The 23,740-nt window shown below is 40.1% G+C and overlaps 1 protein-coding gene across 1 annotated transcript in view; it reads left to right on the top strand.

Annotated features, from left to right (window-relative positions):
* The window catches only part of LOC139755744 (uncharacterized), a 715,481-nt gene extending 704,861 nt beyond the window's left edge, over positions 1-10,620 (top strand). The window contains 2 exon segments of the mRNA XM_071674375.1: positions 1,841-2,031; positions 9,697-10,620. Coding sequence (XP_071530476.1) covers positions 1,841-2,031; positions 9,697-9,787 — 282 coding nt within the window. The 3' untranslated portion in view covers positions 9,788-10,620.
* The last annotated feature ends 13,120 nt before the right edge of the window (positions 10,621-23,740 follow it).

Here is a 23,740-nt window from a genome sequence, read left to right as displayed (position 1 = left end):
AAATGATAATATACTGTTATGATTCTCTGAAGCTTTGAAATAAAACAAATTTGTTGTTAATAGCTATTTAATGTCCAAATGAAATGAAATTATTTTAGATTAATGATAAAACTTAAGAGAATAAACTTATTCCAAACTGAAATTTGTTTCAGAATTATATTTTGATAAAATTGTGGTCGATTTGGCAATGCTGCATGCCTAAAGGCAGTGAATTATAGGGTAGGATCAGGAACCTACAAGAATGATTTGCTTTCATTGCCCAAATCATTGAACTGAATGTATTTTGATCATTGAATATTATAGAAGGGAAATCAAACAATTGAATGCTTTTCACAGCCTATTAACTTGATGTGAATCACATCAAAAGTATTTAGATTTGGGAAGAAGTGCTTTGATATAATTTGAAATAATAACTTGCATATTGTGTCTGGCAGTGTCAAATTATTTTACTTAGGTCTGAGGCAAGATTCAGGGTTGAAAATTCCATATTGCAAGTACAAGATATTTTCCGGTATCAAACATTTAGGTTAGCAAGTTTAGACTTTTATTACAGCAAGTCTAAATTCATTTTGAGTTAAACAAGAACATTGTAGAATGCTAGATATAATTAAATAATAAGTAGACATGTATTGATTTTGAAAGAAGAGATCCTATAGGGTAAGGGGTGCTTACCTTGCTTCTTAATGGTGCATGCCAGTTATGTTACATGACTTATCACTTGTTGTTTTGGGTTTTAATATGCTTTGTTCTGCTGAACTTGGCAGAATGCTTTTAGCTATTTTATCATTTTCTTGATGGAAACCAGTGTCATTTGCTGCCTGCCTATTTGGCACTGTGTCTGAGGCTGATAAAGGGCATTTATTGGCATGAGTGTTGTCTTACTGTCTGATATGTGGTAGTCCTTACAGTACTCATTCAGGCAGCACCTAAATTCTAATGATGAGTTACACAGTTCTGAATAGCAAAATCTGCATTCTTCCCCTTTGCAACATTTCCTTTTCTAAGCCAGTCCAAGCATTTTCTGGGGTATTTAAATTTACATTTTCCCCAGTATGATATACCAGTCTTACCATACTTGCAAATTCCTATTGCATAGTGTATAGAGAGCCTGTGCATTCTGTGAAAATCATTTTTGTTTTTTTTACTGCATTGCATCTCACATTCTCCAACCCATGGCCAAGCCAGAGAGACTTTCTTGAACTTCACTTTCTCCCAAACCTAACTCGGTTTGTAAGTCTCATTCTGCACGCATGTATTAGCTTGAGGTTTCCCAGCCTCAACTTTCTCCTCCTCCTCCTATACCTGAATTTGTGTTTGTCATTTTGTATTCATATCTATGCTTGAAGTTTTTTGGCCTTGGTGTGGTCGTAAGCACAGTCTTATTGAGAGAGTTCTCCAGGGTTTGCTGAAGTAGTTCAGGCATATGGAGAGGACAAGTTAAGAAAGACTAACTTTGAGGATCTTTGTGTCAGAAGTGGAGGGTTTAGGAGGAAGGGTGAGACCAAGAAGGAGACAGAAGGATGGAAAGGAGGAGGATATGGGGTATCAAAGCCTGAGAATTTAGGAAGATTAGAGGCATACATGTGATGTGGTATATGGTAGCAATTTGCAGTGTGTTGTCATTGGACTGAATCAGGGCATATGAATTGGTCATAGTAAACTGTAGAATAGTTTGTGACTTGGCTGTGGAACTAGGCTTGTTTTATTATGTGTGATGAATGGAGAGTGGGTGCATGCAAATGAGGCCCTTGTTATTTGTTCCTGAAGCTACATCTCTAAAGTGAGAGAAGCAATTATGAATAAAGAAAAAGTTCCATAATTTTGGAAATTTTTTTTACACCATAGCATAGTAAATGTAACCATTCTTCCTATTACTTGCAGGCTACAAGAACAGTTTCGAAGAGAACAGATGAAGATGTCAGAACTGATGTCCGAAAAAGATGCAGTAATACAAGCACAGGAAGACAAGATCAATGCACTGGATCGTACCAACACAGAACTTCTTAAGGCTCTCGAGCAGATTAGGGAGTTGTAAGTCAACCCACAGCGCAGAGTTCCCAAGACTTCATTAACTCACCCGTAGGCATTGCTGATTGTTGCTTTGATTGCATGGCTGACCATTACTATTTATGTGCTAGGTTAAAACAGGTTGTAATTTGATTATAGAAAAACCTGTAATTCAGAGAAATTAGGTATCCTATTATCCCATTACAAAATGAGGTTACTGGTCCTTTTCCAGTCTGGCTGCTGCTGTTACTAACCTAGCAAATAGCTAATTATTGCATATATAGTATGTTCTTAAATAAAGCCCAGCTTCAAAGCATTTGCTGCTTATTGCTAAGTAGAAGAGCATGGCAGTCTTGTAGTTGATATAACCTTTGCCAGAGCTTTTTGTGGTTTTCAAACACTATTTCTAACCAATTTCATATTGTAAAGGAGCATGGTAGTGTCATATTAGATTTTTTTTTATCATTTTCAAAGCTTCAGGTGGTTATAATATGTCATGTAGACTGACACTGAGCTAAGGATACAGCAGTAGCTTTAGGGCTTTCTGTTCAGGTGTACATAGATATAAGATTACATGGAAGAACTTTCATAAAACCCATTTCTGTAGCCTTTCCTACCTCTAATTGTTTCATGCCAAAGTAGCCAAGAATACACATTGTAAACAAAGGTCTACTTCAATCTGGTACCGACTCTCTTCCCTTCCATCCTAATTGTGTAGTTGCTGTAAGGAAGTATTAATTAGGCAACAAGTAACATCTTTTTTAAGCTAGCTTATGGAAGCCATCATTCTATCACTCATTTTAAAATCTTTTCCTGTAATCAGAAATATTTGGGATAAGCAGAGGTGTTGTTTTTCCCTGTCACATCAACCTTACCTGGCACTATTTCATTAGATATTTGACAGCTTACCTTTTAACTTTTATCCTTTCTAATTCACGTTTTTGTTCTGTACTATCAAAAGTAATAGGTTGACTTAGATAATGCCATCATATGATCATGTAAGACCCCTTTAACCATTTGCACAGATAGCACCAAATGGACACTAACTACAATATTCTTTCTAATTAGAAACATTATCAGTCCTGTCTACCTATGATTTTTTATATTTTAGTAAAATATGCAGTTATGAAAAGTATGTATTTTGTGGCATTTTCTGTACTCGTATCCAATTGTGCCCATTTTTATGCACATATTCCACATTATTTCACCATATTTAGATAAACATGGGACCCCATATCTACCTAGCACTCCTGCTTTGTCACTTGCCTATCTATTTAAGTCACCCATCACACATTTTATTACTCTTTTCAGAAGGTACTTTTAACCATGTGTTTTCTGATATTACATGACAAATATGCAACCAGCTGGAGTGAATAGGATTGTAGTTGCATTTCTAAAGAAAAGGGGTGAGAGTATTGTTGATTGGTTTGTTAAGATTTTAAATGAACTTATTGCCCAAGATGAGGTGCCTGGGGACTAGCAGAATGCCTGTATAGTGCCATCACATAAAGAAAAATGGGATAAAAGTAAATGCTCTAATTACAGAGATGTGAGTCTGTTCAGTAGTATACCTGGTAAGTTGTCTTGGAGGGTGAAGAAAGTTATAGTGGTGGCATGCACAGAACATCAGAGTGGTAAAGAATGTGTGGACAAGATGATTTCTCTGAAAATGTTTTGGGAAATACATTTAAGATAAAGATTTGTATGTAGCATTTATAAATTTTGACAAAGCATAGGATAGGGTTAAGAGATACCTCTTGGAGGTGGGAGGAAAGATACTAGATGCAGGGAAGTTTTTATTGGGAGGGTAAGGTATGTGAGCAAGAAGGGAGGGAGGTGGAGGAATGGATTCAAGTGAAGGTGGGTCTCCATCAAGGGTGTGTGATGTAACCATTGTTGTTTAATCTGTTTATGAATGATGGAGGTAAATGTGAGGATCTTGGAGAGAGGGGTAGGTTTTCAGGACACTGGTGGTGGAAGGGGGTGTAAGAGTGAGTTGATTTCTGCTTGAAGATAACACTGCTCTGGTGACATACTGAAGTGAAAAACTACAAAAGCCAATGTTGGAGTTTATATTACTGTGTAAAAGGAGGTAGTCGAGATTGATATGCTTTCATTGGGCTGAACTGTATGGAGCCATATTTAAGAGGACTGAGAACCACAGAATGGTCTGTGGGATTTGGCTATGGTTAGAGGATTAGGTTTCATTGCATTATACATGATAACTAGAGAGTAGATGTTAGCAAATGATGCTGTTCTTCATCTGCTCCTGGCACTACATTGTTCATGCAGGAAATTGTGAACAAGAATAGAAAAAGTATGCAACCTTGCACTTTTGATAATTGATCACACTTGAATTTTTTATATATCTTGAGTATTGTAGGTTAGGAAAGTGATTGGAATCTTTTGGGTGAATTATGAAAGGAGAAAATATGACCATGAAAGTTGAGGATAGCATAGTTTTGCCAGAACCCATTCTGCACATGTGAAGTAAGGAAATGAAATGGAATAGGCAGTTGTAGGATTCTAGCCACTAGAAACAGACTATTTGAGGGATGTTTGGATGTTACCATTCAAGATAGAGGAGGTTTTTAAGTATATATGGAAAGTACATAGGAAGGACAAGTAACAAAAGTCGTGTTTGTCCATGACAAGTTTATCTAATGATTATTCCTAAAATTTTTGTAGAAACGGAAATGTATAGTAGAATGCACCCTCCTGCCCACCTTCCTCCAGCAGGAAAAAAATGTTCAGAAAAGGCATATTTCTGAATGAAGGATTAAGTTTTGCTGCACTTCCTTGAATTTGTTTTAGTGTTTCTTCATCTTTGATCAGGTTTGGTGCCCAGAATTAAATAGCATATTCCAAGGTAGGTCTGACCAGGATATTAAGGGATGTGAGAAGGGAAACAACATAGGGTATGGTGTTTCTTAATGGGATGAAAGAAAACACTGAAATGTCTAGGTCATGTGAATAATATTGATGATGATATGTTGGTGAAGAAAATATGTATGAGTGAGGAAGAAGGAAAATGCAGTAAAGGCAAGATAGCCAGCATCCTGGGAGGGGAAAATGAGGTAACACTTAAGGAATAAGAAAATGTGACAGGGATGATCATCCTAGGAAGGTCTAGATAGGATAGCTGAAGTCTTTACTGTTGTAGCTACACCCATCACCATAAGGGGAACTGAGTGTCAAAATTAAAGACATATATGATAGTGAGCTGACTGATTTGTAATCAAACATCTCTTCAAAACATTAAGGAATGATGCATAGGTTTGAGTCTAGTTATACAGGATTGATATTCAACAGTGTTTCCAGTGTATATTGAGGAATTGGTTTGTAAGGTGATACATACTTGATAATTAGGAAGACAAAACAATTGAAATACTTTTTTTTGTTAATGGTTGATGAATTACACTAAAGTTGCAGTAAAGAAAGAAAATTAAGGAAATCTTTCATACTTGTTCACTGTTTTCTGTGTGAGCAAGATAGCACCAGAATTCAAAGAAAAGCCTCATTTGCTTCTAGCTGCTTCATATGTCCTGCTTCAACTCATTGACAGCACATAATCCTCTGTACACTACATTGCTCTAGTTCATCTGTCTCATGCAAACCTTTCACCTTCCTAATTGTTGAAGCCCCAAGCATGCAAAATCTTTCTCACACGATCCTTTCATCTCAAGTTTAGTCTACTCCTTGAACCCTTGTTATTCCAACAGTATATCCTCTTTGTCAGCCTCTCTTCACTCATTATCTTATGTCCATAACCATTTCAGCACACCCTCTTCAACTATATCAAACATACTCTTCTTATTAATATCTGTCTCTCTTACCCTTTTATTACTTTCTCAATCAACCTTACAAGGGGGAAGCAAATTAGAGATGGAAGGAGGGAGTGAAAAAGTTTATCAGTTTACGGCCTGAATATGGAGGAAGGTGAAAGGTTTGCATGGGATAGAGTGAATTGAAATGATGTGGTATTCAGGGGTTGATGTGCTGTCAGTGGACTGAACCAGGGCCTGTGAAGTGGCTGGGAGAATCCACGGAAAGGCATGTGGGACCTAGTTGTGGTTAGGGAGCTGTGGTTTCGGTGCATTATATTTTCATGGACGCTTGCCAATTCCCTTGTGAGCAAGGTAGCGTCAAGAACAGATGACAGAACTGTGGAGGGAAAAGTCCTTACTTGGCTCCTTGCTCTTTTCCTTCTTTTGAAAGTACTTCAGGAAAGGAGGATTTTCAGACACCCACTCCTGCCCCTTTAGTCACCTCCTATGACCCACAGGGAATACATGAGCAGTATTCTTTCTCTCCTATCCCCAGGGGTATATTCATCTATATTATTTATTCTATTATACTTAATCACTGTTTCCCTTGTCAGCGAGGTATCACCAGGACACAAACGAAGAATGGCCCATCCTCTTGTATACACACACATATTTTGTTTTATTTATATTTTATAATACTTTGTCGCTGTCTCCCGCATTAGTGAGGTAGAGCAAGGAAACAGAAGAAAGAATGGCCCAACCCACCCACATACACATGTATATACATACACGTCCACACACGCGCATATACATAGCTCTACATTTCAACGTTATTATACTTTGTTGCTGTCTCCCGTGTTAAAGAGGTAGTGCACAGAAACAGATGAAAGAATGGCCCAACCCACTCACACATGTATATACATACACGTCCACACATGCACATATACATACCTATACATTTCAACGTATATATATATATATATATATATATATTTACACAAACGTCAATAGCAGTTCTCATCAATTTAACCACTGTATCAATAAGCTTCAATGTCTGAGCTACATTTTTCTCCAATTTCACTATTTTCATGTCAAAACACCATGTATGAAAACTATATATATATATATATCCCTGGGGATAGGGGATTAAGAATACTTCCCACGTATTCCCTGCGTGTCGTAGAAGGTGACTAAAAGGGGAGGGAGCGGGGGGGCTGGAAATCCTCCCCTCTCTCTCTCTCTTTTTTTTTTTTTTTTTTTTTTTTTTTTTTTTTTTTTCAAAAGAAGGAACAGAGAATTGGGCCAGGTGAGGGTATTCCCTCAAAGGCCCAGTCCTCTGTTTTTAACGCTACCTCGCTAATTCGGGAAATGGCGAATAGTTTGAAAGAAAAAAAGAAAATATATATATATATATATATATATATATATATATATATATATATATATATATATATATATATATATGTACGTACACCGACATATACATATATACACATGTACTTGATTCATACTTGCTGCCTTTATTCATTCTTGTCGCCACCCTGCCACACATGGAATGACAACCCCCTCTCCCCCACATGCACGCGAGTTAGCGCTAGGAAAAGACAACAAAGGTCACATTCATTCACTCTCAGTCTCTAGCTGCCATGTTCATGTATAATGCACCAAAACCACAGCTCCCCAAAACCACAAGAGAACAAATGGGAACATCGGTGAAGGCGGCTAATAGGGAGGTAATAACAAGTAGTGGTGATGTGAGATGGAGTGAGTATTTTGAAGGTTTGTTGAATGTGTTAGATGATAGAGTGGCAGATATAGGGTTTTGGCCGAGGTAGTGTGCGAAGTGAGAGGGTCAGGGAAATTAATTCTGTAAACAGAGAAGAGGTAGTAAAAGCTTTGCGGAAGATGAGAGCCAGCAAGGCGGCAGGTTTGGATGGTATTGCAATGGAATTTATTAAAAAGGGGGTGACTGTGTTGTTGACTGGATGGTGAGGATATTCACTGTATGTATGGCTCATGGTGAAGTGCCTGAGTATTGGCGGAATGCATGCATAGTGCCATTGTACTAAGGCAAAGGGGATAAGGGTGTGTTCAAATTACAGAGGTATAAATTTGTTAAGTATTCCTGGGAAATTATATGGAAGGGTAATGATTGAGAGGGTGAAGGCATGTACAGAACATCAGATTGGGGAAGAGCAGTGTGGTTTCAGAAGTGGTAGAGGATGTGTGGATCAGGTGTTTGCTTTGAAGAATGTATGTAAGAAATACTTAGAAAAACAAATGGATTTGTATGTAGCATTTATGGATCTGGAGAAGGCATATGATAGAGTTAATAGAGATGCTCTGTGAAAGGCATTAAGAGTATATGGTGTGGGAGGCAAGTTGCTAGAAGCAGTGAAAAGTTTTTATCGATGATGTAAAGCACGTGTACAAGTAGGAAGAGAGGAAAGTGATTGGTTCTCAGTTAATGTCGGTTTGCGGCAAGGGTGCGTGATGTCTCCATGGTTGTTTAATTTGTTTATGGATGGGGTTGTTGGGAAGGTGAATGCAAGAGTTTTGGAGAGAGGAGCAAGTGTGCAATCTGTTGTGGATGAGAGGGCTTGGGAAGTGAGTCAGTTGTTGTTTGCTGATGATACAGTGCTGGTGGCTGATTAGGGTGAGATACTGCAGAAGCTAGTGACTGAGTTTGGTAAAGTGTGTGAAAGAAGAAAGCTGAGAGTAAATGTGAATAAGAGCAAGGTTATTAGGTACAGTAGGGTGGAGTGACAAGTCAATTGGGAGGTAAGTTGAATGGAGAAAAACTGGAGGAAGTGAAGTGTTTTAGATATCTGGGAGTGGATTTGGCAGCGGATGGAACCATGGAAGCGGAAGTGAATCACAGGATGGGGGAGGGGGCGAAAGTTCTGGGAGCATTGAAAAATGTATAGAAGTCGAGAACGTTATCTTGGAAAGTAAAAATGGGTATGTTTGAAGGAATAGTGGTTCCAACAATGTCATTTTTTTTTTTCTTCCAAAAGAAGGAACAGAGAAGAGGGCCAGGTGAGGATATTCCCTCAGAGACCCAGTCCTCTGTTCTTAACGCTATCTTCAGAGGCCCAGTCCTCTGTTCTTAACGCTATCTTGCTAACGCGGGAAATGGCGAATTGTTTGAAAGAAAGACAGAAAAAGAAAGAAATATATATATATATATATATATATTTTTTCTTTCATACTATTCGCCATTTCCCGCATTAGCGAGGTAGCGTTGAGAACAGAGGACTGGGCCCTTGAGGGAATATCCTCACCTGGGCCCCTTCTCTGTTCCCTCTTTTGGAAAATTAAAAAAAAAAAAAAGTGAGAGGGGAGGATTTCCAGCCCCCCGCTCCCTCCCCTTTTAGTCGCCTTCTACGACACGCAGGGAATACGTGGGAAGTATTCTTTCTCCCCTATCCCCAGGGATAAAATATATATATATATATATATATATATATATATATATATATATATATATATATATATTTTTTCATACTATTTGCCATTTCCCGTGTTAGCGAGGTAGCGTTAAGAACAGAGAACTGGGCCTTAGAGGGAATATCCTCACCTGACCCCCTTCTCTGTTCCTTCTTTCGGAAAATTAAAAAAAACGAGAGGGGAGGATTTCCAGCCACCCGCTCCCTCCCCTTTTTGTTGCCTTCTACAACACGCAGGGAATACGTGGGAAGTATTCTTTCTCCCCTATCCCCAGGGATATATATATATATATATATGAATGGGTATTAATGAAATATTGAGGAGGAAAGATACCAGTGGTAAAACAAACGTGTCTGTCTGGATTGTGAAAAAGCAGTTCATCGTAAAATTTATATCAGATGGGTTGTATGAGTGTTCATTTAATGAAATCTGTTGTGTATATTCCTTCTTATAGAAAATCTGTTTATTACAGGAGGCTGAGAGAACCAATTGACTCTCAGCTGGGCCCTCAGGAAGTCAGTCAGTTGTCAGACACAAGTGACTACAAGAGTAGCTCCTGTTGAACACCTGAATACAAGTATTCAGCCACATTGTAGTGATAAATTTATTTAAGGACTTCATTAGTAGTGAATACACATTTTTCATATCAAAGATTATCTGTCATGAACAGTTGCCAGTATTAGCCACAGTAATGTTTTGATAGTGATTGATACTGGTATACATAGAAGACATTTCTCTATCAGTCTGTTGCTGATATTGAATAATGGTGAATATTGGAAATGTCTCATGATAAATGTTCCCCCTCTTTCTTCACATCACATGCTGCCTAAACTTTTGTATGCTGTGTGGACCTTTCAATTACTTATTTTTTCATTCATTCATCCCTGTGCATTATCTAGTTTCCTGGCTTAAGTAGGCAGGTCAATAAAATTAGACGCTGGTGAGATATTTTGTATATGCTGAAGTTAATAATTTTGGTAGCTATTCAAGCCTTCACCGTTTCATTTTGGCATATTATATCCCTAATTATTTAAAGCTATAAGCCAAGTCAAATTGCATTGGATTTTCATGAGGCTTATGGCATGAATTTGGTCTTGAAGAAGAAGTAATGCAGAATTAACACTTTTAAGTATGATGAACCAGATCTGCAGTTATGTAGGAACTGGGTAATTTGATTTATTACCCAGGATGTTAAGCTCTGATATAGTGTATATAGGTAAGTCAAACAAATGGCCTGGACAGACAAGTATCCTGGTTAATCAGTTGCTCAGGATTTGCATAATGCAGGTATTTGGTGCATTTACCTAGTTTATATCAGTTACCAAGTCCCATAGCCAATGCTGCCTTACTGTTGGTATTATTACTTACTCTAGATCACAGAGAATGGTACCCAAAATTAATGGCTATTTTTGAGAAAAAAAAAAAAAAGACGAAGAAAGAAATGAACGAGGACATCTTTAAGATCTTTCAGGAGAAATAGAAAAATGTTAGGCTGTAATTTGTATGCTAATCCATTCTGTGTGGTTATTTGTATAATGCCTTGTTCACTATTTTCTTGTGCACAAATATCTTGCAAGGCTGATACTTTCAGTTGATATATCAACTTCAGCACCTCAAATCTTCCCTTTATTTGTTCTGTTATCAGTACCTTTATGATATAATCATTGCCTCATAAAAGGCATTTCTAACCAAAGATTCACATTTATATGTTTGAATATAGATATATAATTTTTATTGCTTGCAGTTCAACTATGTCACACCAAGGGCTTTAAAAATATACAAATACTGAATGTACATTTAAAGTCAGAATGGCAATTCATGTAAGTCATGGGAAGAGGCAGTACTTGATACATTACTATTTTTGTTTACTGTCCTCTTAAGCCATGAATGTATGCATTAGCCCATTCCAAAAGTCTACAAGCTTTTTTTTTTTTTTTTTTGTATATGACAGATGTACTCTATTTGTTTCAGAGTGTATTTATTTGATTTAGTAATTGTCACAGAAGAGTATTCTGTAAAATGTATATAATGTAAATTTTATAAATTATGTACACTGTTTGGTACCTGTTTCATGATCCTCGTGCACATTATGTTGTCCCATTTAGACATGACTTAGGTTATCTATGTAAATAAAGGTGTGAAAAATAAAATGTATGTGCTGATTTCATGTTAGTATCATTTTTCCAGTACATCATTCACACACAAAAAAAAAATGCCAAATTATTTAGAAAGATACAGCATTAATACTTTCAAACTGGAGTTTTACATATATATATATATTTTATTCTCCCCTAAGAAAAAATACCATGCATTCCCATCGTGTCATAGAAGGTAACTAAAGGGGATGGGAGAAGAGAGGCCAGAAACCCTCCCCTCGTATTTTAATTTTCTTTTTTTAGAAATGGAAGGAGTCATGTGGGGAGTGCTCATCCTCCTCGAAGGCTCAGACTGGGGGGTATAAATGTGGGTGGATGTAACCAAGATGAGATAGGTAGTATGTCTGAGGAAAGGGACCTGGATGTTTTGTGTCTGAATAAAAGAAAGCTTAAGGTTGAAGGGGAAGAGTAGTTTGGGAATCTCTTGGGAGAGGACAAGAGCAAAGAAAGGCATAGCATTACTCCTGAAGTAGGAGTTGTGGGAGTATTTGATAGAGTGTAAACTAGTAATATGGGTAAAACTGAAAGTGCATGTAGAGAGATTGGGTGCCTGTAGATAAGTGAGTGTGTTAGCAGCTTTGATGTAAGAGAGCGGGTTATAGTGATGGGTGATTTGAATGCAAAGGTGAGCAATGATGTGGCAGTTGAGGGTATGATTGGTGTACATGGGGTGTTCAGTATTGTAAATGGAAATGGTGAAGAGCTTTTAGATTTGTGTGCTGAAAAAGGACTGGTGATTAATAATACCTGGTTTAAAAAGAGAGATGTACATAAGTATATGTATGTATGTAGGAGAGATGGCCAGAGAGCATTATTGGATTACGTGGGAATTGATAGGTGTGTGAAAGGGAGACTTTTGAATGTTAATGTCCTGAGAGGGGCAACTGGGGGGATGTCTGATCATTATCTTGTGAAGGCGAAGATTTGTAGAGGTTTTCAGAAGAGAGAATGTTGAGGTAAAGAGAGTAAGTTAGCTTGGAAAGGAGACTTGTGCAAGGAAGTACCAGGAGAGATTGAGTGCAAAACAGAAAAAGGTGAGAGCAAATGATGTAGGGGGAGTGGGGGAGAAATGGGATGTATTTAGAGAAACAGTGATGGCTTGTGCAAAAGATGCTTGTGGCATGAGAAAGGTGGGCAGATTAGAGAGGGTAGTGAGTGGGGGGATGAAGAAGTAAGATTGTTAGTGAAAGAGAAGAGAGAGGCATTTTAAGGATTTTTGCCAGGCAGTAGTGCTTTCCGAGATAAAAGTTCTCGCCTTCCACATGTGTAAAAGAGAGAGGCAGGAGGTCAAAAGAAAGGTGCAAGAGGTGAAATGAGAGTTGGGGGTGAGAGAGTATCATTAAATTTTAAGGAGAATAAAAAATGTTTTGGAAGAAGGTAAATAAAGAGCGTAAGACGAGAACAAATGGGAACATTGGTGAAGGGGGCAAATGGGGAGGTAATAACAAGCAGCAATGAAGTGAGGGGATAGAGTGAGTATTTTGAAGGTTTGTTGAATGTGTTTGATGATTGAGTGGCAGATATAGGGTGTTTTGTTTGAGGTGGCGTGCAAAGTGATAGGGTCAGGGAAAATGGTTTGGTAAACATAGAAGACTTAGTGAAAGCTTTAAAGAAGATGAAAGGTGATGGGTTTGAATGGTATTGCTGTGGAATCTATTATAAAAGGGGTGACTGTGTTAGTGACTGGTTGGTAAGGATATTCACCATGAACCATACATACATTGAAGTTCCTAAGGATTAGCGGAATGCAGGCATAGTGCCATTGTACAAAGGCAAAGGGGATAAAGGTGAGTGTTCAAATTACAGAGGTATAAGTTTGTTGAGTATTTCTTGGAAATTATATGGGAGGGTACTGATTCAGAGGGTAAAGGCATGTAAGGAGCATCAGATTGAGGAAAAGTAGTGTGGATAAGGTGTTTTGCTTTGAAGAATGTATGTGAGAAATACTTAAAAAAAACAGATGGATTTGTATGTAGCATTTATGGATCTGGAGAAGGTATATGATGAGTTGATAGAGATGCACTGTGGAAGGTATTAAGAGTATATGGCATGGGAGGTAAGTTGCTAAAAGCAGTGAAAAGTTTTTATTGTTTTTTCTATTATACTTTGTCGCTGTCTCCCGCGTTAGCAAGGCAGCACAAGAAAACAGACGAAGGAATGGCCCAACCCACCTACATATACATAAATGCCAACACACGCACATATACATACCTTTACATCTCAACGTTTACATACATATACATTATTATCATTATTATTATTATATTATTATTATTATTATTATTATTATTATACTTTGTCGCTGTCTCCTGTGTTAGCGAGGTAGCGCAAGGAAACAGATGAAAGAATGGCCCAACCCACTCACATACACATGCACATATACATATCTATACATTTCAATGTATACATATATATACATACACAGACATATATACATATATACACATGTACATAATTCGTACTTGCTGCCATTATTCATTCTCGTCACACATGAAATGACAACCCCCTCCCCCCGTACGCACGTGAGGTAGCACTAGGACAAGACAACAAAGGCCACATTCGTTCACCGAAACCACTGCTCCCTTTCCGTATCCAGGCCCCACAAAACTTTCCATGGTTCACCCCAGACGTTTCACATGCCCTGGTTCAATCCATTGACAGCATAAAGACCCCAATATTCCAGATCGTTTGAATTCACTCTATTCCTTGCACGCATTTCACCCTACTGTATGTTCAGCCCTGATCACTCAAAATCATTTTCACTCCATCCTTCCACTTCCAATTTGGTCTCCCACTTCTCCTCGTTCCCTCCACCTCTGACACATATATCCTTTTTGTCAATCTTTCCTCACTCATTCCCTCCATATGACCAAACCATTTCAATACTCCCTCTTCTGCTCTCTCAAGCACACTCTTTTTATTAACACACATCTCTCTTACCCTTTCATTACTTACTCAATTAAACCACTCATGCCCCATTTTATCCTTAAACATTTCATTTTCAACACATCCACCCTCCTCCGCACAACCCTATCTATAGTCCATGCCTCACAACCATATAACATTGTTTGAACCACTATTCCTTCAAATCATACCCATTTTTGCTTTCCGCGATAATGTCCTTGCCTTCTACACATTCTTCAACGCTTCCATGGTTCCATCCGCTGCCAAATCCACTACCAGATATCTAAAACTTCACTTCCTCCTTTTCCGGCAAGGGTGCGTGATGTCTCCATGGTTGTTTAATTTGTTTATGGATGGGGTTGTTAGGGAGGTGAATGCAAGAGTTTTGGAGAGAGGGGCAAGTATGCAGTCTGTTGTGGATGAGAGGGCTTGGGAAGTGAGTCAGTTGTTCTTCGCTGATGATACAGCACTGGTGGCTGAATCGGGTGAGAAACTGGAGAAGCTGGTAACCGAGTTTGGTAAAGTGTGTGAAAGAAGAAAGCAGAGAGTAAATGTGAATAAGAGCAAGGTTATTTGGTAAAGTAGGTTTGAGGAACAAGTCAATTGGGAGGTAAGTTGGAATGGAGAAAACATATACATACACAGACATATACATATATGTACACATGTACATTCATACATCATGCCTTCATCCATTCCCCTCATCACCCTGCCACACATGAAATCGCAGCCCCCTCCCTCCATGTGCACACGCGAGGTTGTGCTAGGAAAAGACAACAAAGGCCACACATTCATTCACACTCAAGTCTCTAGCTGTCATGTGTAAAGCACCAAAACCACAGCTCCCTTTCCACATCCAGGCCCCACAAAACTTTCCATGGTTCACCCCAGACGCTTCACATGCCCTGGTTCAATCCATTGACAGCACATAGACCCCAATATTCCAGATTGTTTGAATTCACTCTATTCCTTGCATGCATTTCACCCTCCTGTATGTTCAGGCCCTGATTGCTCAAAATCATTTTCACTCCATCCTTCCACCTCCAATTTGGTCTCCCACTTCTCCTCGTTCCCTCCACCTCTGACACATATATCCTTTTTGTCAATCTTTCCTCACTCATTCCCTCCATGTGACCAAACCATACCAATTAACCCTTTTCTGCTCTCTCAAGCACACTTTTTTTTTTAACACACATCTCTCTTACCCTTTCATTACTTACTCAATTAAACCACCACACGCCACATTTTACCCTCAAACATTTCATTTTCACCACATCCACCCTCCTCCGCACAACCCTATCTATAGCCCATGCCTCACAACCATATAACATTGTTTGAACCACTATTCCTTCAAACATACCCATTTTTGCTTTCTGCGATAATGTCCTTGCCTTCTACACATTCTTCAACGCTTCCATGGTTCCATCCGCTGCCAAATCCACTACCAGATATCTAAAACTTCACTTCCTCCTTTTGTGGCAGGGGTGCGTGATGTCTCCATGGTTGTTTAATTTGTTTATGGATGGGGTTGTTAGGGAGGTGAATGCAAGAGTTTTGGAGAGAGGGGCAAGTATGCAGTCTGTTGTGGATGAGAGGGCTTGGGAAGTGAGTCAGTTGTTCTTCGCTGATGATACAGCGCAGGTGGCTGAACCGGGTGAGAAACTGCAGAAGCTGGTAACTGAGTTTGGTAAAGTGTGTGAAAGAAAGCAGAGAGTAAATGTGAATAAGAGCAAGGTTATTTGGTAAAGTAGGTTTGAGGAACAAGTCAACTGGGAGGTAAGTTTGAATGGAGAAAACATATACATACACAGACATATACATATATATACACATGTACATATTCGTACATGATGCCTTCATCCATTCCCATCATCACCCCGCCACACATGAAATGGCAGCCCCCTCCCTCCACGTGCACACATGAGGTTGTGCTAGGAAAAGACAACAAAGGCCACACATTCATTCACACTCCAGTCTCCAGCTATCATGTGTAAAGCACCAAAACCACAGCTCCCTTTCCACATCCAGGCCCCAAGTAACTTTCCATGGTTTACCCCAGACGCTTCACATGCCCTGGTTCAATCCAGTGATAGCACATAGACCCCAGTATACCACATCGTTTGAATTCACTCTATTCCTTTCACGTGTTTCACCCTCCTGTATGTTCAGGCCCCGATCACTCAAAATCATTTTTGCTCCATCCTTCCACCTCCAATTTGGTCTCCCACTTCTCCTCGTTCCCTCCACCTCTGACGCATATATCCTCTTTGTCAATCTTTCCTTACTCATTCCCTCCATGTGACCAAACCATTTCAATACACCCTCTTCTGCTCTCTCAACCACACTCTTTTTATTAACATACATCTCTCTTACCCTTTCATTACTTACTCGATCAAACCACCTCACACCACATTTTATCCTCAAACATTTCATTTCCAACACATCCACCCTCCTCCGCACAACCCTATCTATAGTCCATGCCTTGCAACCATATAACATTGTTTGAACCACTATTCCTTCAAACATACCCATTTTTGTTCTCCGAGATAAAAGTTCTCGCCTTCCACATTTTCTTCAATGCTCCGAGAACCTTTTATATATTTTTTTATTTTTTTTTATTATACTAAGTCGCTGTTTCCCGCATAAGCGAGGTAGTGCAAGGAAACAGACGAAAGAATGGCCCAACCCACCCACATACACAAATGCCCACACACGCACATATACATACCTATACATTTCAATGTATACATACATATACATACACAGACATATGCATTTATACACATGTACATATTTGTACTTGCTGCATTCATCCATTCCCGTCGCCACTCTGCCACTCATAAAATGGCATCCCCTCCCCCCTCGTGTGTGCGCATGATGTAGCGCTAAGAAAAGACAACAAAGGCCACATTCGTTCACACTCAGTCTACCTGTCATGTGTAATGCACTGAAACCACAGCTCCCTTTCCACATCCAGACCCCACAAAACTTTCCATGGTTTACCCCAGACGCATCACATGCCCTGGTACAATCCACTGACAGCACATCGTCCCCGGTATACTACATTGTTCCAATTCACTCTATTCCTTGCATGCCTTTCATCCTCCTACATGTTCAGGCCCCAATCGCTCAATATCTTTTTCACTCCATCCTTCCACCTCCAATTTGGTCTCCCACTTCTCCTCGTTTCCTCCACCTCCGACACATATATCCTCTTCGTCAATCTTTCCTCACTCATTCTCTCCATTTGACCAAACCATTTCAATACACCCTCTTCTGCTCTCTCAACCAAACACTTTTTATTTATCACATTTCTCTCTTACCCTTTCATTACTTACTCGATCAAACCACCTCACACCACATATCATCCTCAAACATCTCATTTCCAACACATCCACCCTCCTAAACACAACCTGATCTATAGCCCACACTTCGTAACCATATACCATTGTTGGAACCTCTATTCCTTAAAACATACCCATTTTTGCTTTCCGCAAAAAATGTTCTTGCCCCAGAACGCTCCCAGAACTTTCGCCCCCTCCCCCACCCTGTGACACACTTTTTCCCTGATTCCATCTGCTGCCAAATCCACTCCCAGATATCTAAAACACTTCACTTCCTCCTTTTGTGGCAGGAATGCATGATGTCTCCATGGTTGTTTAATTTGTTTATGGATGGAGTTGTTAGGGAGGTGAATGCAAGAGTTTTGGGGAGAGGGACAAATATGCAGTCTGTTGCGGATGAGAGGGCTTGGGAAGTGAGTCAGTTGTTGTTCGCTGATGATACAGCGCTGATGGCTGATTCAGGTGAGAAACTGCAGAGGCTAGTGGCTGAGTTTAGTAAAGTGTGTGAAAGAAGACAGCTGAGAGTAAATGTGAATAAGAGCAAGGTTATTAGGTTCAGTTGGGTTGAGGGTCAAGGCAATTAGGAGGTAAGTTTGAATGGAGAAAACATACATACACAGACATATACATATATACACGTGTACATATTCATACATGATGCCTTCATCCATTCCCGTCGCCACCCCGCCACACATGAAATGGCACCCCCTCCCCCCATGCGCATGAGATAGCGCTAGGAAAAGACCACAAAGGCCACATTCATTCACACTCAATCTACCTGTCATGTGTAATGCACCGAAACCACAGCTCACTTTCCACATCCTGTCCCCACAAAACTTTCCCCAGATGCTTCACATGCCCTGTTTCAATCCATTGACAGCACATTGACCCCAGTATACCAAATTGTTTGAATTCACTCTATTCTTTGCATGCATTTCACTCTCCTGTATGTTCAGGCCCCAATCTCTCAAAATCACTTTCACTCCATCCTTTCTCCCACTTCTCGTTCCCTCAACCTCTGACACATATATCCTCTTTGTCAATCTTTCCTCTCTCATTCTCTCCATGTGACCAAACCATTTCAATACACCCTCTTCTGCTCTCTCAACCACACTTTTTATTAACACACATCTCTCTTACCCTTTCACTACTTACTCGATCAAACCACCTCACACCACATGTTATCCTCAAACATTTCATTTCCAACACATCCACCTTTCTCCGCACAACCCTATCTATAGCCCATGCCTTGCAACCATATAACATTGTTTGAAACACTATTCCTTCAAACATACCCATTTTTGCTCTCCGAGATAAAAGTTCTCGCCTTCCACACATTCTACAACGCTCTCAGAACTTTCACCCCCTCCCCCACCCTGTGACTCACTTCCGCTTCCATGATTCCATCCAGTGCTAAATCCACTCCCAGATATCTAAAACACTTCACTTCCTCCACTTTTTCTCCATACAAACTTATTTCCAATAGATTTATCCCTCATCCCAACTGAACCTAATGACCTTGCTCTATTCACATTTACTCTCAGCTTTCTTCTTTCCCTGGGGATAGGGGAGAAAGAATACTTCCCACGCATTCCCCGCGAAACGTAGAGGGTGACTAAAGGGGATGGGAGCGGGAGGCTAGAAACCCTCTGCTCCTTGTATTTTAACTTTCTAAACAGGGAAACAGAAGGAGTCACGTGGGGAGTGCTCATCCTCCTCGAAGGCTCAGATTGGGGTGTCTAAATGTGTAAGGATGTAACCAAGATGAGAAAAAAAGGAGAGATAGGTAGTATGTCTGAGAAAAGGAACCTAGATGTTTTGGCTCTAAGTGAAACAAAGATCAAGGGTAAGGGGGAAGACTAGTTTGGGAATGTCTTGGGAGTAAAGTCAGGGGTTGGTGAGAGGGCAAGAGGGCAAGAGCAAAGGAAGGAGAAGCACTACAGTACTCCTGAAGCAGGAGTTGTGGGGGTATGTGATAGAGTGTAAGAGAGTAAGCTCTAGATTGATATGAGTAAAACTGAAAGTGGATGGAGAGAGATGGGTGATTATTGGTGCCTATGCACCTGGTCATGAGAGGTACATTCTTCAAAGCAAACACCTGATCCATACATACTCTACCACTTCTGAAACCACACTGCTCTTCCCCAATCTGATGCTCTGTACATGCCATCACCCTCTCAATCAATACCCTCCCATATAATTTCCCACGAATACTCAACACACTTATGCCTCTGTAATTTGAACACACCTTTATCCCCTTTGCCTTTGTACAATGGCACTATACATGCATTCCACCAATCCTCAGGCACTTCACCATGAGCCATATACATTGAATATCCTCATCAACCAGTCAACAACACATCACCCCCTTTTTTAATCAATTCCACTGCAATACCATCCAAACCCGCCGCCTCACCGGCTTCCATCTTCTGCAACGCTTTCACTATCTCTTCCCTATTTCCCAAACAATTCTCCCTGGCCCTCTCACTTCGCACACCACCTCGACCAAAATACCCTATATCTGCCACTCTATAATCTAACATATTCAACAAACCTTCAAAATACTCACTCCATTTCCTTCTAACATCACCACTACTTGTTATTACCTCCCCATTAGCCCCCTTCACCGATGTTCCCATTTGTTCTTGTCTTACACACTTTATTTACCTCCTTCCAAAACATCTTTTTATTCTCCCTAAGATTTAACAATAGTCTCTCACCCCAACTCTCATTTGCCCTCTTTTTCACCTCTGGCACCTTTCTCTTGAACTCCTGTCTCTTTCTTTTATACAACTCCCAGTCATTTGCACTATTTCCCTGCAAAACTCGTCCAAATGCCTCTCTCTTCTCTTTCACTAATAATCTTAATTCTCCATCCCAACACTCACTACCCTTTCTAATCTACCCACCTCCCATGCTTCTCATGCCACAAGCATCTTTTGCGCAAGCCATCACTGTTTCCCTAAATACATCCCATTCCTCCTCCACCCTCCTTATGTCCTTTGCTCTCACCTTTTTCCATTCTGCACACAGCCTCTCCTGGTACTTCCTCACACAAGTCTCCTTCCCAAGCTCATTTACCCACACCACTCTCTTCATCCCAACATTCTCTCTTCTTTTCTGAAAAGTTGAAACAGAGGGAGTAATGAGGAGAGTGCTCATCCTCCTCAAAGGCTCAGACTGGGGTGTCTAAATGTGCGTGGATGTAACCAAGATGAGAAAAAAGGAGATATAGGTAGTATGTTTGAAGAGAGGAACCTGGATATTTTGGCTCTGAGTGAAACGAACCTCAAGGGTAAAGGGGAAGAGTGGTATGGGAATGTTTTGGGAGTAAAGTCAGGGGTTGGTGAGAGGACAAGAGCAAAGAAAGGAGTGTCACTACTCCTGAAACAGGAGTTGTGAGAGTATGTGATAGAGTGTAAGAAAGTAAATTCTAAATTGATATGGGTAAAACTAAAAGTGGATGGAGAGAGATGGGTGATTATTGGTGCCTATTTACCTGGTCATGAGAAGAGATATATTTGAGAGGCAAGTGTTTTGGAAGCAGCTGTGTTAGCAGTTTTGATGCATGAGACTGGGTTATAGTGATCGGTGATTTTAATGCAAAGGTGAGTAATGTGGCAGTGACTGTATTGTTGACTGGTTGGTAAGGTTATTTAATGTATGTATGATTCATGGTGAGGTGCCTGAGGATTGGCGGAATGCTTGCATAGTGCCATTGTACAAAGGCAAAGGGATAAGAGTGAGTGCTCAAATTACAGAGGTATAAGTTTGTGTAGTATTTCTGGTAAATTATATGGGAAGGTATTGATTGAGAGGGTGAAGGCATGTACAGGGCATCAGATTGGGGAAGAGCAGTGTGGTTTCAGAAGTGGTACAGGATGTATGGATCAGGTGTTTGCTTTTAAGAATGTATGTGAGACATACTTAGAAAAGCAAATGGATTTGTATGTAGCATTTATGGATCTGGAGATGGCATATGATAGAGTTGTGGAAGGTATTAAGAATATATGGCGTGGGAGGCAAGTTGTTAGAAGCAGTGAAAAGTTTTTATCGAGGACGTAAGGCATTTGTACGTGTAGGAAGAGAGGAAAGTGATAGGTTCTCAGTGAATGTAGGTTTGTGGCTGGGGTGTGTGATGTCTCCATGGTTATTTAATTTGTTTATGGATGGGGTTGTCAGGGAGGTGAATGCAAGAGTTTTGGAAAGATGGGCAAGTATGCAGTCTGTTGTGGATGAGAGAGCTCGGGAAGAGAGTCAGTTGTTGTTTGCTGATGATACAGTGCTGGTGGCTGATTCATGTGAGAAACTGCAGAAGCTGGTAACTGAGTTTGGTAAAGAGTGTGAAAGAAGAAAGTTAAGAGTAAATGTGAATATGAGCAAGGTTATTAGGTATAGTAGGGTTGAAGGTCAAGTCAATTGGGAGGTAAGTTTGAATGGAGAAAAACTGGAGGACGTAAAGTGTTTTAGATATCTGGGAGTGGATCTGGCAGTGGATGGAACCATGGAAGCGGAAGTGAATCATAGGGTGGGGAGGAGGCGAAAATTCTGGGAGCCTTGAAGAATGTTTGGAAGTCGAGAACATCATCTCGGAAAGCAAAAATGGGTATGTTTGAAGGAATAGTGGTTCCAACAATGTTGTATGGTTGCAAGGCGTGGGCTATGGATAGAGTTGTGCGCAGGAGGGTGGATGTGTTGTAAATGAGATGTTTGAGGACAATATTTGGTGTGAGGTGGTTCGATCGAGTAAGTAATGTAAGGGTAAGAGAGATGTGTGGAAATAAAAAGAGTGTGGTTGAGAGAGCAAAGAGGGTGTTTTGAAATGGTTTGGTCACATGGAGAGAATGAGAGAGGAAAGATTGACCAAGAGGATATATGTGTCAGAGGTGGAGGGAACGAGAAGTGGGAGACCAAATTGGAGGTGGAAAGATGGGAGTGAAAAAGATTTTGAGTGATCAGGGCCTGAACATGCAGGAGGGTGAAAGGCATGCAAGGAATAGAGTGAATTGGAACGATGTGGTATACTGGGGTCGACGTGCTGTCAATGGATTGAACCAGGGCATGTGAAGTGTCTGGGGTAAACCATGGAAAGTTCTGTGGGGCCTGGATGTGGAAAGGGAGCTGTGGTTTCGGTGCATTATTACATGACAGCGAGAGACTGAGTGTGAACGAATGGGGCCTTTGTTGTCGTTTCCTAGCGCTACCTCGCACACATGAGGGGGGAGGGGGTTGTTATTCCACGTGTGGTGAGGTGGCGATGGGAATAAATAAAGGCAGACTATGAATTATGTACATGTGTATATATGTATATGTCTGTGTGTGTATATATATGTGTACATTGACATGTATAGGTATGTATATTTGCGTGTGTGGATGTGTATGTATACACATGTGTATGTGGGTGGGTTGGGCCATTCTTTCGTCTGTTTCCTTGCGCTACCACACTAACGCGGGAGACAGCGACAAAGCAAAATAAAAAATATACAATATATATAATATATATATATATATATCCCTCGGGATAGGGGTGAAAGAATACTTCCCATGTATTCCCTGCGTGTCGTAGAAGGCGACTAAAAGGGGAGGGAGCGGGGGGCTGGAAATCCTCCCCTCTCATTATTTTTTTTTTTTTTTAATTTTCCAAAAGAAGGAACAGAGAAGGGGGCCAGGTGAGGAAATTCCCTCAAAGGCCCAGTCCTCTGTTCTTAACGCTACCTCGCTACCGCGGGAAATGGCGAATAGTTAAAAAAAAATATATATATATATATCCCTGGGGATAGGGGAGAAAGAATACTTCCCACGTATTCCCTGCGTGTCGTAGAAGGCGACTAAAAGGGGACGGGTTGCTGGAAATCCTCCCCTCTTTTTTTTAATTTTCCAAAATAAGGAACAGAGAAGGGGGCCAGGTGAGGATATTCCCTCAAAGGCCCAGTCCTTTGTTCTTAACGCTACCTCGCTGACGCGGGAAATGGCGAATAGTATGAAAAAAAAAAGAATATATATATATATATATATATATATATATATATATATATATATTATTTTATTTTTTTTATTATACTTTGTCGCTGTCTCCCGCGTTTGCGAGGTAGCGCAAGGAAACAGACGAAAG

Source organism: Panulirus ornatus, chromosome 20 (genome assembly GCF_036320965.1).
Source record: "Panulirus ornatus isolate Po-2019 chromosome 20, ASM3632096v1, whole genome shotgun sequence".
In the NCBI taxonomy this organism is placed as follows: domain Eukaryota; kingdom Metazoa; phylum Arthropoda; class Malacostraca; order Decapoda; family Palinuridae; genus Panulirus; species Panulirus ornatus.
Note: the sequence above shows the minus strand (reverse complement) of the source record. Positions and strands in the feature narration are given on the sequence as shown.